Raw genomic sequence first — 16471 nt, 5'->3', positions numbered from 1 at the left:
ATTTCATCACCAGAGTGGAGTGACTCTTCTTGCGTTTCTACATTTGCTGCTGGAACGCAGGCGGAAGCGATTTGGCCTAAAATGACAGGGCCGTAATTGCCCTAAAGAGCATGAGCATCCCCTCCACCCCCCTGGTCCAGCAGGCTTAAAATATCTGCTCCCTTTAAAGTCTTGTTATAGTTAACAAAACTAATTTCCCAATATTACAGTTCACAAAGCACTGCCCTGACTGAGGCGTAGCATCAGAACTCGAGTAAATGAGAGGATGCACGCCTGACTCTGCCAGTTCAAGTTCTACACAATGCAGCGTTTCAGCAAACTTCAGAATTTCATGTTTTGATGCTTCTCTGACTCTTATCCAGCCCAGGAATAGACACTGAAAACTTTAGCAATTCTGAGAACTACACATTCAGCTCTGCCTTGTTTTGAATGTTTTCCCCAACTCGCGTGATGTTCGCCCTAAATTCTGAGTCGTACCCAAGAACAAAGACTTGACAGACGGCATAAAAGCAGACACAGTCTGTTCTCACAATTTTATTAGAGTTTGATGCGACTGAAGGTGTAAGGATTTCAGCACAGGGCCGCAACCGTCTCACCCTCAGCCCTTTTTCCCAGAACCGCCTCGGTGACTCACGTTTAAGAAACTCCACGGGCGAAAGAAACGGAAAAAAAACAAACAAAAAAAACGAACAAACGAAAAACAAAGAGATAGATAGATAGTTCAGTCAGATTGTTAATGATAACTCACAGACAAGACCGTTCCTCTAAAAAGTGCATTCACAAACATGACAAATCTCAAATCAGGATATCCTTTTTCATGTTACAAAATATGCATACCAGTTTTGTACTCTATACACAATAAGTTTCTGTATATCTCTGTCTCTTTTCTTTACAAAGGTTAAAAGCAAGTCTGTAAAGGCAGCAGCTTTCGATATCCTAGCCTTTATAATCGCCTTGTGTACCAGGTCCGTTACACCCACGTGTGCTAGATATCCAAATAAAACTTCACAATGTGTGTTGCATTGGTCAGATGAAGTGACGTTTTGTCTTTATTGAAAGAGACAGCCATAATAGAAGTCTAAAGTTTAGAAAAGAAAAAGGTCAATAAAATGTTGGGGCCGTTAAATATATTTTCTTATACCCGCTTCTTGTGAATATTATAAATACTAAAGACACTGGACATTAAGATAAGACAATGCCAAGAGACTAAATGCAAAGATTAAAATAGTTCAAACCTTTTTTTTCCATCAAGTATCTACTTCATGAGTGAAAAAAAAAAAATAATAATAATAAGCGCGCACTACGACGATGTACTTCGTTTCACCTATTCCCCTTTCTTGTACCTCAAAACATACACTGTAGTCAGGTAAACATAAGTCAGTTCATCCACATAGAGATTGCTCTTCTTTTTTTCTCTTTTTTACAGTTTAGAGTCTTACCCATTTCAACTGAGTAAAGATATTTTTTTTTGTGACATAATCCTCAAAAGCAGTCAAGTGTACTGATAAGAACCAATAAGTACCATGCAAATCTTGCAAGACAACAGATTCTCAAACATGAGACAGTTTTTCTTCATAGGTGAAACAGGAGAAATGGGAGGATGGGGAAAATACCTCTACTCAATACCGAATACTATAGATCCAAAACCAAACAGAATATCAAACTTCAGCTGTACATAATATAGTACATAAGAGACCAAACTGGATAAAGTGTAACCTTCCACATCTTAACTCTCGAGTCTCGAGTCTCTTCCGTTTCCGTTTCCGTTTTCTCCTCAAAACGAAAGCTCGTTAATTGATCCCAATCTCTTTGCTGTCCTCCAAGAACCTGGAGAAGGGACGTCCAGCTCCCACGTCCAGGCTAGTCTTCTCGAGGCCAGTCATCGGGGGGCTGCTCCCAGTGCGCGCCCTCTCCATGCCCCCCGACATGCTCCCTAGCGAGGGGATGCCACTGCCGCCGAGGCTGACGGGCAGTGGAGGAATACCTCCGTTCTGAATGACGGAAATCTCGTTGTTTTTCATGGCCAGGCCGTTGGTGATGGCTGCTGCGTACTGGTTCCAAAATCCCGGGTCCACGTTCATCGCCCGCGCTGCTAGGTCTTTCTGGAACATCTCGCTGAATTTCATTGCGTCGCCACCCAGCAGGGCCATGGGGTTCTCCACGGAGAGGCGGCGCCCTCTCCTAGCTGGGGCGTTGTTCCACATATGGGTACCCATGTGGACCTGCAGTCAGGAAAAAAATAATTAAGAAGTGCTCAGTGCTTTATAAATATATTGAAATGAATTGAAATATATATATTGTTTACTGTACAAATTATTTACATAGGTTTTATAAAAAATAAAATCGTATTAATAAATTAATAAGAATATGAAAATATTAAATATCTGCAAGGGCAATAATGAGCAAAAAATATAACTAATAATGTCTATTTCTGTCTTTATTAAAAATATATACAATTGTTAACAGTGTAAAAACAGGGATTGTAATTACTTTAATTTAGATTTGATTTAATTCAATTATATCTCAAACAAAATTGTAAATTGTTAAACACTCTGCAAACTCTTATGTTAAAACAAACAAACATAATATATATGGTAAAATAAAACATAATAAAATACATTTGTACTTAAAATGAGAAACAAACTCTAGCAAATGTTACTATTAGTAGCAACATCTGAAGCATTAAAATATACATAGTAATAAAAAAGGTTTTTAATTACAGTAAGTTAAGTTCAGTGTGGTTATGTTGTCTATAAGCGATGTACACAAATAAATCGAATAATTTATTTCCCTAGATTATTATTGCTTTTATTTATTATTAGTATAAATTGCGCCGATAATTATAGAGACGTGGATGCTTTAAAATGCTTCAAATTCATAGAATATATTTGCCTGTTGGTTCTTTAAGAGACCTCAGGTGTTAATTTATTGTGGAAACGATCAAGCAAGATCAGTTATATGCTGAAAGAACTCCTTACCTTCAGATTGCCCTTTGTGGTGAAGGCTCTGCCGCAGATGGAGCAGGCGAAGGGTTTTTCACCCGTGTGTGTGCGTTCGTGGATTTGCAGGGCGCTGGCTGAGGAGAAGTTTTTCCCGCAGGACTGGCAGTTGTGCTGCTTGGGGGTCCGGCGGGGTGGAGGCGGTGCCAGCATCGGGGTGAGGTTCGGGCTCATTGTTGTCTGAGGCGTCGCAGCGGGCACCTGGAGGCTCATGTGCAAGTGCGAGCCCTCGCTCAAGGAGAGTGGCTTGCTGTGCCCGTTCATCTCGAGTTTGACCATGCTTGGCGCCGAGCTCATCAAGCTGGGAACGTTTAATCCTAAGTCAGAAGAAAAAAGGAAATATAAGTTGAGCTTTATTCTGATTCACAGCAAAACAGCATTAAGTGAAATTGCTCTAGTGCTTTTGAGGAAGTACAAACACTCTTACAAAAGACATACACGTACCTCTGTCTCTTCCCAAGAACAGCATGCTGAACTGATTCTCTTCTTTAACATAAGGCCTAGTTGGCTGAGCAGCTGTGAGGTCTAAGGCTCCAGTGTGTTCTGCTGGTACAGTCCCTGGAGAAGGAGTCTCTGACTTCTCAGACTTTACAGTTGCTGTTGCCGCGCTGGATTCTTGGGCATCCTCAGCAGCATTGCTGCTACCGTTGTTGGCCAGCCCTGGAGACCTTGAGCGGTGGCTCTCAGACTGGCTGTGGACGGGAGAGAGAGCCTGCATGGAGCCCGATGACTCGGACAGGGCCGGACTCCCCATGCTGTGATTCTCCAAGTCGCCCACAGCGGAAGATGAGTCATTGGCAAGCATGTCGCCACTTTCTCCACCAATCCCGATCCCATTCTCTGAGGGCTTCAGGCTAAAGGCTCGGTTCATATTTGCTGTTGAGTCAATCATTTTCATTTGGTTCTCCAAAGCAGCAATGCTGGAGATGACTGGGATTGGGGGAGAGTTGCTAGGGGACATCTCTCCATATGAAAGCGTCGGCTTTGATGGGTCCAAATCTCCGTCTTTCAAATCTGGCTCATCATCCATGGCCTGCTCCATCTCATCAATCAGCTCATCATCGTAGTTGCTCATGTTGTCTAAGCTCTTCTCATCAAAGGAAAAATCGCTGTCCATTTCCTGAAAACCTTCGGGCAGAGGCGTGTTTGGAATCTGACCCCCCATATGCATGCGAATGTGCTGCTGCAACACCACTGCGTTAGTGAACTTCTTCTGGCAAATAGGACAAGAATGCTGCACTCGTAAAGGAGGTTTGGACCTGTGGACCCCAAAGTGCGTTTTCAAGTTGCCCTTGGTTGTGAAAGCACGGCCACATATTTTGCATTTGAAAGGCCTCTCGCCAGTGTGGATACGGTAGTGCATCTTGAGGGCACTCTGACAGCTGAGCACACGATGGCAAATGACACACTGGTTGGGGTCTGTCATCTTCTTGTCAATGTTCTCCACCAGCTGCTGCAGCTTTGAGGTCTCTGATGTTTGCATAGAGTCCAAGAGGCCACCGAAAGGAAACTTGGCTTTGAACTGATCTGAGATCATTGGGAGGGAAGGATGAGAGGCAGAGGATGGAGGGGTTACTGAGTCTGTGATTTGGGTGGCGGTGGTAGTTGTGGTGGTGACAGTGGCTGATAGTACAACTTGGGTCACAGCAGTGGTGGATACGGTCTCCCCTGGCCTGGTGGTGCAGTTGGGTGGCAAATGAATTCCCTCAGGCTTCAAAACTGGGGGTGCGTCACTCCCCATGTTGGGCTGTGGAGACGCTGAAGTGAGGATTGTGCTGGCTTCAGTACTGAGGACATTGGGTGACAGAGATGCACACTCACTTGATGGTGGTGATGGCCTCTGAGGTGACCTGTTTAAAGGGGTGAGACTAGGTGAATCTCCGAAACCCCCAATCATGCTGGGCAGGGTTGGGGGAAGTTGCAGCCCCACTGAGGTTGGGACTGTGGACAAAACAGGTTTGCTGTCCAGCCATGTGGTAACAGGCTTCTCTGGAGGCAGAGACATACCATAAGGAATACCTGAGGTGGTTGGCACGTTGTCCAGGTACTCAGGGACCGGATAGGGGTTCATTGGAATGTGTGGATACTTTTCTTTGTGTCTCTGGAAATGAACTTTTAAGTTCCCTTTTGTTGAAAAGCGATTGCCGCAGATGTTGCACTTGAAAGGCCTTTCACCAGTGTGGGAGCGAAGGTGTATTTGGAGGGCGCTGTCACTTCCGAACACTTTAGCGCAAAACCTGCATTTGTGTTTGAAGAAGGGATCATCTGAGCTAGGCTTGGTGTCAAACACAGAGACGTTTGGAGGCTTTCCTTTGCGGTGCTTCATCAGGGCAGAGAGAGGATCGAGTGCGTTGGCTGTGGCTGCGATACTGGCCAGTGGGTTGGGGAAGATAACACTACTTGAGGAACTATGAGGTATCAGGGGGAGATTGGAAGGTGAGGTCAGCAGGCTTCCATGCGTCAGTGTTGGTGGACTTGAGGTGTTTCTTGAGTGGGAAACACTGCTACTGATGCCAGCTCCAGCACTACTGCTGCTGTTGCTGCTGCTGCAAGTGACTGAACTCGGCGGCAGCAAAGAGGGAACTACACTACAGCTGGATGGTGGATACGAGGAATTTGTTGAGGTGTTGCTGTTCATTACAGAACTTGGCAACTGGCTGCCTGTTTGTGAGACGTGGGAGTGGCCTCCTTCCAAAGCAGAGGACAAGGAGGCTGGCCCCTGGCCATTTAAAGTGGGTGGCACCCTGATAGGCAGTTGGTGAACAGGTGGTGTAATGAACCCATGCAGCTGGAGCTGGCTAGACATAGTGGGAAGGCCAGTGGACGAAGCTGCCTGGGAGCCAGCGTTTGTACTGTGGTGTGCGTGATGATTGAGAGCTGACTGTGAAGGGGTTTGCCTGTTCATTAGTGCCACCTGACTGCGGATTTGTTCTATCAGCTGAAGCTGGTGGATCTGCTGCTGCTGCAAAGCCATCAACTGGTCCAGAATCATAGGGATGGCCATGGTGGACACACCACTGGCTACCGCTCCACGGAAGCTTTGGGAGAACTGTGCCACAGCCACTCGGGTCCCATGCAGTGTCTCCAACGTGACGTTTGTGCTGGGCATGCTGTAACCTGCCCCAGACAGTTGGGGTGTGTCCTCAAGCTGAGGTAGGCTGACATCCTGCTCTGGTGATGCCTCCGGATCTTCAGGGTCCATCGCTTTCTCAGGAGACAGTTCCACATCCATGGGCTCATCCTCCTTGTCCAGTGTGGCTGCCCTCTCCAAAGTCATCTCGCCCCCTTCGTCAGCATCAGTCGGCGTGTGGCGGCCCTCTCCTGCCTCCTCACTGAGTGCAGGCTCGCTCGGGCAGCTGGGCACAGGTGAGGGCTCGGCCGGGTACTCCTGCGCTGGATCTGGTGTGACCTCATTCTCATTGACAATAAGAACTAGCGGGTTCTTGGTGCAGCTCTTCAAATGCTCACAGAAATCGGACCACTTGAAGAACTCTGCACAGCACTTCTCACACACGTGGGTCTCCTCGCTCCCGCTGCGGCTCTCGTTACCGCTGTCGGCGTCGTCCAGGACCTCGCCTGAGACTGAGAGGAGGGGGAAAAGGGGGAGAGCAGAGAATAAATGAATAAATAATGCACAGACATTCAACACATTTTTCAGCACAGCACCTTGGCAAAGATTTAACCTTTAATTCTCTTTTTTTCCCCCTTACCATAGCTAAAATCAATATTCTCTTTTTTCTATTCTGAACAAATCGTCCTAGTTCACCAATTCTCAGGGCCCAGTTTTGTGCGTTCCACTCCTCTCCATATAGCCAGCTAATAATTTTCTTTGTGCAATCCATCAAATTATGAGGGCCTATCAATTGTGGATACTGCCGCTTAATGAAATTCCATACAAGCTATTGATTTCCAATATTTTCATACAATTCACAGCTGCCTTGCCTGTTGAGTACAAATCAGGTCTTTGATGGCCCCATTAGGATTCCCCTCTGCTATCAAGCCACCTCATTTCCACCTGAATTTCAAATGCCTAAGCCTCTTCATTTAGCATTGCTAGGGTAACGTGCAACCTCTGCATTTCATCCAGTTGATAGATTTAACCTTCAACAAAGTCCAACCACTCATCAGCCCAATACCAGCTTTCTAAAAGAAATGATGGCTGTTAACTGCCTTCATAATTAAGGCATTGCTTTTTTGTCCCTAAACACGGTTTTCAATCTTGCAAACTACAGAAAAATAGTGACTCAATATTAAGAAAAAAAGTACAACTATAAATTACCCCCTAAACGGACACCTCCACTACATGAGAATGCAGCAGTAATTCAGCGCTACGAGTATGTATTCTTTCTTTTTATTTCTTTCTTCTTTTTTTCTCATGCCTTTCATCATCTACTGTCTCTTTCGTCCTTCCTGCACCAGCAAATTACATGGTTCTGCCATAGCAGCAATGCCTCTGATTAGTTACATATGTTCAGTCACAGTTGTTAGAAGCCACTTCCTGTTCCGCATATAGCTGTCATGTGGCAGCAACGCTGGACACGCTTTCCAAACAGAGTCCTAATTCACACCTGATCAAACCGTGAAAACAAGCCTAAGCACCAGCTTACTTTTTCATGCATCTACATAAAAGTGGGCCAGGACCCGTGCTTGTGTGTTTGTACGTGTGTGCAGTGCGGTGTGTGTTAATTATCTCTGCTACTTTGTTACATGGAAAACTATGCGACTGCCACACTTCAGAGACCCTGTCGACCCTGCCAGAAGATGTGATTAGAGGAGCAAGAGTAAGAAGAGATTTTTTTTTCTCTCGAACTGCCCAGGCAGTTCTCCGGCAACGTCAGCTCCAACAGATTGATGGGTTGTAACGAGAGATGATGAATCTAACGAGAAAGCATATGTTTCTCGTGTAACAATATCACTCAATTATTTGTGACAATGCATTCAGATTTTATAGCAGTGTTCTGATCAGCTTCTGATTGCTGACTGCCGCACTATAGCCGAGTGTAAAAAATGCTTGTGTGAAAAATCCGCCGTTCCTAAGTCTTAAGTCTGACGACGTAACAGCATCTAAAGAACTGCAATATCGTATAACTGCACTGTCAAGGTCATCTGTTCAAAATGCAGTTCCACATATCATCCGCAACTGTTACTCGAGTCGACGTGATTAAGGCTAACACTGATTCATCTGTGTGCACAAATTACACACACATGAGCATGCACAAAGAAAGCACAAAGAGAGCACAAATGAAGCCGCAAACAACAAAAAACTATTTAAGACGAGAGGTTCACATGAATTCAATTTGAGGATGTGGCTGTAACAGAAACAATGGTCAAATCCGAGGGCCCACTGCTTCCCTTTAAATGCACCATCACCAGAAGAACCCATCAGTATGGCTAAGAATGCCCGCTGGGATCTGGATACTTATCAATAAAAATAGCCTTCAATGGATTCTGATTATTTAAAAGTTGAACCAAATACAGTGATTCATATATTTTTTTAATTATACATATGTACAAGTGTATAATTCTTTAAAATGTGCAATTTCCACATAACTTGATGATCACAGCAAATGAAAATTTGCTACTGTCCTTATTAAAAGTATATAATTTATAGTTAAAGAAAAACAGTTTGCAACAATTTGCTCTTATTTTCAAGCGGAAAGACATTTAGAAAAAGAAGCCTACAGATTTGAAATGATAGAAACGAGGATATTGACAAAAAAAACTGTAGTCGATCCTCTGACAGTGGGCCTCATTTCCATAATTGAAGGGTGAAAGGTCAGAGTCTGTTTGGAGGCATTGTTTAGGCTGAATAATCATTAACAGAAAATTATTGCTACTGCTTTTCTCCTCTTTGGAAAGACAAAATGCGCATCTCTCTGACATTTCTTTCTCCGCACGAAAACAGCTGATTCACTCAGAGGCTCAGAGTGTGAGAATATGAAATTCCAAATAGCAACACCATTAACTACAAATTCAGTTATTACTGTCATTACACTGTAGTAATAATTATTAGGAGGTGTATTTGGTATTATTTGAAAATATAGTAAATATTATTCCATAAGTTCTCGCAAGCTGAAATAAATGTTAAACATTTATTTTTACACCATTACAAATCTAAAATACACACAAAAGGAATTATGTGCATAAACCGTTATTGCGCATAGTGGCGTATTTAACTAAAATACACTAAATGCAATTAAAATAAATATATTCTTTTATCAACCTTAATTATTCTTTTTATATATTTCTAAGTTGGTCAATTTATACCTAATGTCTGATTTAAAAAAAAAGGATATGGGCTACTGTTTCTCTGTGTGAAGTCTGTGTGAGGGCGAGTGTGTGTAAGGGAAGGAGAGTGAGAAAGCACGAGAGTGAGTCTAAGAGAGAGCTGTATTGATTCTCCTATAGCATGAGAAAAAGGAAGGCATTTTGAAAAAATCCAATGCGTTTTCATCCCCTTAAGAATCTTCCTTTACTCAAATGCAAATATGAAGCCCGGTGGAATCAATAGAGGGATTGTAGACTGAATCATTGTGTCCGCTATCTTGGCGTGCAATCTTTGGCATGCTAACCGAAACCACTAATCTAGGCATATTATATCAGATAAAGTTTTCGAGCTCTCAACTGATTCAGAGAAAGACAGAAAGCGGCGTGCCGGACTAAGAATAGCGCAATTACAAACCCCTCGTTCTTTAACATCTCCGATATTCATTTACAGAGTGACACACAACCATGCACCACAGACTCCTTAACCCCCCCAACCTAACACACACACACACATACATACACACTCACACAAAAAGGTCAAGTAACCTACTTGCACATGCATACACAAATGCTGTCAGTACACTCTCATGCAAGTCCTCTTATGCAACTTTTCATTAAAGACTTTTCATTAAATAATTCCCTTTTGTTTACAAAGAGGACAAACAAAAAATTGAGGGATTGATAAAAACAACTCTGCAGGTTGTAAATATCAAAGTGTTTTTAATTTTTTCCTTGCTCCTTTTGTGTCGGCCTGACAATGAGACCTCACCCTGTGACCTCTGACTGTTGAAGCAGCTCAATTTTAACATTAAGACTTCCTGACAAAGACACACTTGTGACACTGCTTGAATACCCTGGCTCGTAGGGTCCTCTAATCCGTGTCCTTTCTGGGAATCTATAACTTTGTCGTCTTCTGCACCAACCTCTCCCCTCCTACCTTCATTAAAAGCATTCTTTTAAGTGTTTAAGAGACCCTGGAATCTTTAAGAGAGCGAGAGATGAATCGCCATAGGTCCAACCCGAGCAAGAGGAAGGCAATGAGGATGCCTGCTGGTTTTAACAATGTTAAGAAATTCCTGTGCGAATGACACTTTTTTTCCATTGCGCCTCTTTTCTTTTCCCTTTTTTTCAGTCTCAAGGCTCTTTTCTCAGCACCGTTTTCATTGACAAATCTCTCTCACTTTTTTTTTTTTTGGTCTTTTGTTTTTTGGTTCCACTTACTGGCTGGCTGAACTTATTGCTGCCGCAGAGAGAAAAGACTGGGATGAGATGTTTTAGTGGGACAGAAGAGAGGAAAAAAAACAGAGAAAGGGGAAAAAAAACAGAGTGGGACAGATAAACAGAGAAAGAGATGGCTTTGCCCTGGTGGTACAGTAACCACTCTATGCCCTTCTGAACAGAAGGGGCTTTGTCGCCGCACACAGATGTGGCGCAGCCAAAACATTAACGATTTGTTTGTGCAGACCCTGTGATACGGTATTTGGTGACGGCACTTTGTCCGCTGGGCTCATGCTGCATCCTGTTGCCCAGTCGCCCTTAACTGGGGGTAATCATATTTATCTGCACTCGAAGCACTGAACTGTAATTAGCAGACAACTGCATCCGAGGGCCGAACAAGCCGCCTCCGTTTGGCGAATCATCGTCTGTGCCCCAACAGTGTGGGTGGTCCTCTGAGACGTTCACCAAACAGTTAAAACAGAAGATAAATACAGACCCTCTGATGACTCTCTAGTGATTATTATGGCTATTGTTCGGTACTTCACTTTTGTTCACTAATACTTTTCGCTTTTCTTTACACTTTCAGTAGTGTCTCATATCATGGCGCTACACATGTAGCTGCTTTTTTATCTAATAATCTGACAATTTTAATTAATAATCTTCATAATCTTTCATAAAAGAGGTGTAACATCTAGAGAAGCAGACTTCAGCCTTTTTTTCTTAATTCACGAATAAATAAGACAAGGCTGTGTCTAAACATCTAAAAGTAAATGAACCAGACCGGACGTTTGTGCTGCGATTATTTCACACAGGCACTAAAGACGGTGTGTATCTGAGTGTGTATGAGTCTGAGAAAGAAAGTGTACATAAGTACTAAAGAGAGACAAAAAGAACTGACTGCGTGCATATGCTTGTGTGTTTATGTATGTGTGTGTTCTAATAGGACCCTTCGGCCCCGGGGGGGCTCAAGCTCACAGACTGAGGCCAGCGGAAGCGGCGGCCCGAGATGAAAGCCCGTCACTGTTAACACTTTCGAGGACGGCTGTAAGCCTGTCTGCCAAGGTCAATGGCACACATGTACTAATTGTATTATGAGCTTGACATCCAGCAGCCACCCCTGGCAGGGGCCGCCCAGGCAAAGGTTAAGTCAGCACGCGGTATCAAAGCCCTTCCAAAGAGCCACCCTCGGGCCGGGGAGGGTGAGGGGGGTGAGCAGGGAGGTGGCCCGGGGCGGCAGGGGTAGGGGGCTGGTGGGTGAGAGGCAATCCCTTGTTGGCACTCCATGAGCTCCCACCTTTTCAGGGGCTCCAAACAAAAGGGTCCTATTAGCCAACATTTGACAACAATGTAAACTCCCGACAAAAGCCAGACAAACAAAAAAAAAAAAAGGGGGGGGGGGGAGAGAAAAAAAGGTCAAATTTGGCTTCTGAATACTGAGGGAGAACCAGGCTCAAAGACTGCGAGACACAAACAGACCTGCACTAAAATAGGTGGCAAATTTATTGAAATATAAATGGGTCTCCTTAGAAAATGTACATGGCCTAAAACCATCATAAGGCTACTTAAAAACCTGCAGTTTGGCAGGACGAACAAGCGATGCTGCCTGCGGATAAAAGCCAGGCCTCAGCTTTGTCATCTAATCGCACTGCGCTGTTCGTAAACCCTGCAATGCATGGTGTCATTGGATTACTGGTTTAGTCAAATGAATCAATGCTTATGTATGGCATTTCAGTACAATAGGTGACATGCTGTGTGCTTTGTTTTACACTATGTCACGTGTACAGCACAGGTGTAAGTGTGTACGCCCTGCAGACCTACGTGCTTCAGGTTGTGCTGTTGGAGCAGCAGTACAAACTGCGATGCTCTGTCTCTTTCTCTCTCTCTCTCTCGATGCGCCACCACCCTGAGTGTGCAGCTTACAGAGCATTTGAGAAGTCCACACAAGTAAGAATATACAGGGTAAAATAGTGATTGTGGTAGAAATTCAAGCGTCAGTGATTTTGTGTGTGGCGTAGTTAACAGATTGGAGTATCAGTGTATTTTCTTTAGTATATCTTTAGAATATGTGCATTTTTAGATCAGTAAACACCACACCTACCCTGACGCTGCCCACTGCAGCACTTTGAGCAAGCAAAAATCACCACTCCGAGCTGAGAGTGTCAGCCTGTCTTTTAAAACCTATCAATACGACTTCTGTCGTTTTCTTAGCTTTGTCAGCATCGCAGCTCTCAAACAGCCTTAGCAGATTCTGCTCACAAGACATTTTAGTGTTCAGACCAACGACAAATTGCAAACAGCGTATTTCAGTGCGACCACCGCAATCAGCTTCATATCCTGACCGGTTTCATCTCTAGACTTAATCAGTCAAATCATTCCTGATAATTTAACACTCTCACGATCTTCAGCAAAGTCTGAATCAATTTCAATCGGGGAAAATGTAGGCCTTGATGCCGCTGCTGTAGTTCTTTTTTAAATGTACAGCGCGCTAACGTTCAATATATCAAGCCTTATTCTGCCTTAAAAAATCTAAATGATAATAAAAATGCCCTACAAGTGTCGTGTGCAAAAGCTCAAACTTACTTCCCTCACCTCTGTCTGCCAGCAGACACGAAAAATGTGGATGAACTGCTGGCATGGGTAGATTAAAATCATCAAAAGCAAAGCAGTCAGAAGTGACTTTATGTCAAACGCAATGTATGGTGCAAAAATTACAGGAATAATATACGATTTAAAAGAGGGGAAAGAAAGAAAACATTATTTTATTTAGCTCAATTTGAGCTTGAATCTACTGTGAAACATCTGCTACATTTCCAAAATGTGTAAACTGTGTATCTTTACTGAATTTAAATATTTAATGTTATGAAATTGTGAGAATATGCACAATATAACACAGCTCTCCAAAATAGCTCAGAGCAACTGATACAAATAATAAGACCAAATCTAAATTACAGGTGATGTTTGCTCACCACACGCCACCTAAACGCAAACCTAACAGCAGGAATTTTATGTTGTTATGTTGCTAAAAGACAAAAAGTGTTATTTAATCAAAAAAACAAATGACAAAGACTATAATTCCTATCAGTGAAATATATCAGACCACACTGCTGTTTTAGCGAGTGCACCACACACTCCCGTGTCCCGCACAATCCACACACTGCAAATAAACCTTTTACTGCTACTAGTGTCCGATAGGAAAGGAGGAAAGTGGGGGAAATGCGGAGTAAACAGAGGAAAAAAACATTTCCATGACAAAAAGCCAGGCTTTGGCTTTAGTTCCTCGGGAATATGCAATGCAATCGTCTCCTTTCCGAGCGGCACAATGGCCATCTGTGAGGACACAAGAGCAGTTTCTTTTAGCCCTTTTCCCCCCTGTCTTTTTTTCTTTCTTTTGTTTTTTTGCAGTTTATTACTCGCTGAACTCTTTAAAACACTTAAAAAACTCAAACGAGAATTAAAAATCAGGATCTGGGTACGAAAAACACGGATTAAAAAAAGAGAAAAACGAGCCTCCAAACAATCTAAAGTACAGCCCACAATTTGCAGCATTTTATTACTAATAACGCAACCATTTCTAATTTTTAAAGTTAAATTATATGGTTTGAAATCATTTAAGCAGGGATAAATAGAGCTGACCTGACAAACCACGCAGTGCTGCATTAAAGGTGATTTATTATAAGCAGCCAAACAAGCCCTAAACCTGGATGTTAATCGGAGGGAAATCGTGAAATTAGCCAGCTAGTGCAATCAGACAAATCAGATCAGCCACTTGCCCCTTTATTAGTATTGTCTTTTCTAAATAAATACTTTACTTTAGTATTATCAGGTATAAAATAATAATAATACCCTACCCCGAGTACACACTGCAGTTGGAGAGAGTTTATGAGAGGATCCTCCATAAATATTTGATGGATATTTCCGAGAGCCCCCGCTCACGGTAGCCGAGCTCAGTCCAAGTTTCAGCCGCAGTTTCTCCACAGATGCGAAACGTTTCACATCCAGAAGTGTTTAAAAACGCACCTCCACACGGTGCAGAAGCTGATTAGGGTTTTAAACGAACACGAAAATGAGATGAACGTATTAAAAACGAAATCCGGCTGGTTAAGGTTAAAACCAGGCGCCGGCCCGGGTGAGTTAGCTGGCTAATAATGTTGTCGTGCGCTGTTTGTTTTTAGCTAGCTTCAGGAAACGGGCAGCCAGCGGTTCCCACAGCCGGTGCACACAGCCCCGCACTGTCCTGCTGAGGAGCCAACTTCAACGAATTCACATTCAACTCTGATTAAAACGTGTTTAATTGTAGTTCAGATTATGGTGGGATTATTATTATTATTATTAATAATAATAATAATAATAAAACCAGACTCACCATTCTGAGAAAGTCCCCCCAGGTCTGAAGGCTCGTCCTCGGACTTGAGGTGCTGCGGCTTTGCTTGCTTCCGACGGGACATTGCTGAGGACACGCTGCCACTCCAGCTCCTGCTGTTGGCACATACATCAGCAGCGAGGAGGGGAAGAAACACACACACACACTCACTCACACACTCACTCACTTACACACTCACACACACACTGAAATGAATCCCCACCAGCCCACCTCGCGTATACACACACTCACACACACTCACACACACGCGCGCGCGAAGGCAACGAAATGTTCACAAATAGTCGAGCGGCGCAAGAAAAAAAGCGGGGTGAAATGATGTGGCGCTCGGGCTGCGCGGACTGCGCATGGCCGGGGTGTAATTATGATGGTGAATAATAATGTGTGAGGGGGGCTGGCTGAGGGCCAGCGGACACGCCGCTTATGGTAATGAGGGACGGACTTAGCAATTAGCTGCTTCACCCTCAAAACTATCTGTCTGTGTGTTTCTCTGTCCTCCTCCTCCTCCTCCTCCTCTTCTTCGTCCTCCTCCTTTCCCAGCACCTCCACTCCCCCCTTTCTTGCTCTCCTGCTCCACAACACCCCCCACCAAAAAAAAAAGATCAGTATAGCGGCGGTGGTCGAGTCTAGTGGAGTCTAGTGGAGTCTAGTGGAGTCTAGTCGCCTCTCCTGGTCGCTGGTTAGCTTAGCTTAGCTTAGCATCGCAGTGGAGACGGGAGACGGGACCGCGCTCTGCTTCTCTGCTTCTCTGCGAACTTTTACACTTTTATCCCATGAAAAACGCACGGCAGTGATGAGGAGCTGTCAGCTGGGAGTACTTTAGAGTCCCTTTATTAGAGTTCCACCTTTTCTGAGGCTCCAGGCTTCATTCCCGTCCGTCCACAGAAGAGGAAAACGGGCTAAAATCGCAAAAAAAATCACAAGCAGCGCTGAAGCGCTTGTGCGGTTGCCTTGGAGACGCGACCGTTAACGCGCGTGGTGGCCGGGTCGGCCGGTGCTCGCGCGATGCTGCTCTGAGGTAAACTGACAGGGCGGTTAGCCTCGAAGCTAACGCGCCTTTTAATGAAGGAAAAGTGAAGAAAAAGTCTCGAAAGTTTGTGAAAAGTGGCCGGTCGAGGCCGAGACGTGTCCTCCGTCCGCCGGTACGAGTCTGGATGTGCCTCCGACGGAGGCCAAAACAGAGTGAGAGCGAAACACACACACACACACACACACACACTCAGAGAGAGAGAGAGAGAGAGAGAGGGAGGGAGGGAGAGAGATGACCGTTAACGCTGTAAGCGGCTTGGTCCAGTCCTCATCGGCTCGATGGCTCACTCGGGATCACAGGAGAGGAATAATAATAAAAAAAATAAGGTGAAAAAGCACAAAAAGCCAAAAAAGAGAGTGTTTTATTTCTTTCGCCGTCGTCCCGTGTCCCGCTCCAGCGGAAAAGTCTTAAGTTTTGACAAGACGAGCGAGAGAGAGAGAGAGAGGGATGAGAGAGAGAGAGAGAGAGAGAGAGAGAGGGAGAGAGAGGGAGAGAGAGAGAGAGAGAGAGAGAGAGAGAGACAGAGAGAGAGAGAGAGGAGAGAGAGAGAGAGAGAGAGGGAGAGAGAGAGAGAGAGGA

General features: G+C 44.2%; 1 protein-coding gene across 1 annotated transcript; it reads right to left on the bottom strand.

Moving 5' to 3' along the window:
- Positions 1 to 504: 504 nt before the first annotated feature.
- Positions 505 to 16277, bottom strand: sall3a (spalt-like transcription factor 3a). The gene is made up of 4 exons (XM_072668751.1): positions 14848 to 16277; positions 3444 to 6581; positions 2979 to 3316; positions 505 to 2222 (listed from the first exon to the last, which is right to left on the bottom strand). The coding sequence occupies exons 1-4, from the start codon at positions 14927 to 14929 to the stop codon at positions 1791 to 1793; spliced, it is 3990 nt and encodes a 1329-aa protein (XP_072524852.1). The 5' UTR covers positions 14930 to 16277; the 3' UTR covers positions 505 to 1790.
- Positions 16278 to 16471: the final 194 nt, after the last annotated feature.

The sequence above is a fragment of the Salminus brasiliensis genome, chromosome 23 (assembly GCF_030463535.1).
Source record: "Salminus brasiliensis chromosome 23, fSalBra1.hap2, whole genome shotgun sequence".
Taxonomy (NCBI): Eukaryota; Metazoa; Chordata; class Actinopteri; order Characiformes; family Bryconidae; genus Salminus; species Salminus brasiliensis.
Note: the sequence above shows the minus strand (reverse complement) of the source record. Positions and strands in the feature narration are given on the sequence as shown.

Coding starts and splice junctions, on each gene's coding strand:
- sall3a (XM_072668751.1), bottom strand. CDS start 14,929: ATGTCCCGTCGGAAGCAAGCAAAGCCGCAGCACCTCAAGTCCGAGGAC. Junction 6,582..14,847: donor GGGGGGACTTTCTCAGAATG/GTGAGTCTGGTT, acceptor CCCTCCTCTCAG/TCTCAGGCGAGGTCCTGGAC. Junction 2,223..2,978: donor CCACAAAGGGCAATCTGAAG/GTAAGGAGTTCT, acceptor TCCTGACTGCAG/GTCCACATGGGTACCCATAT.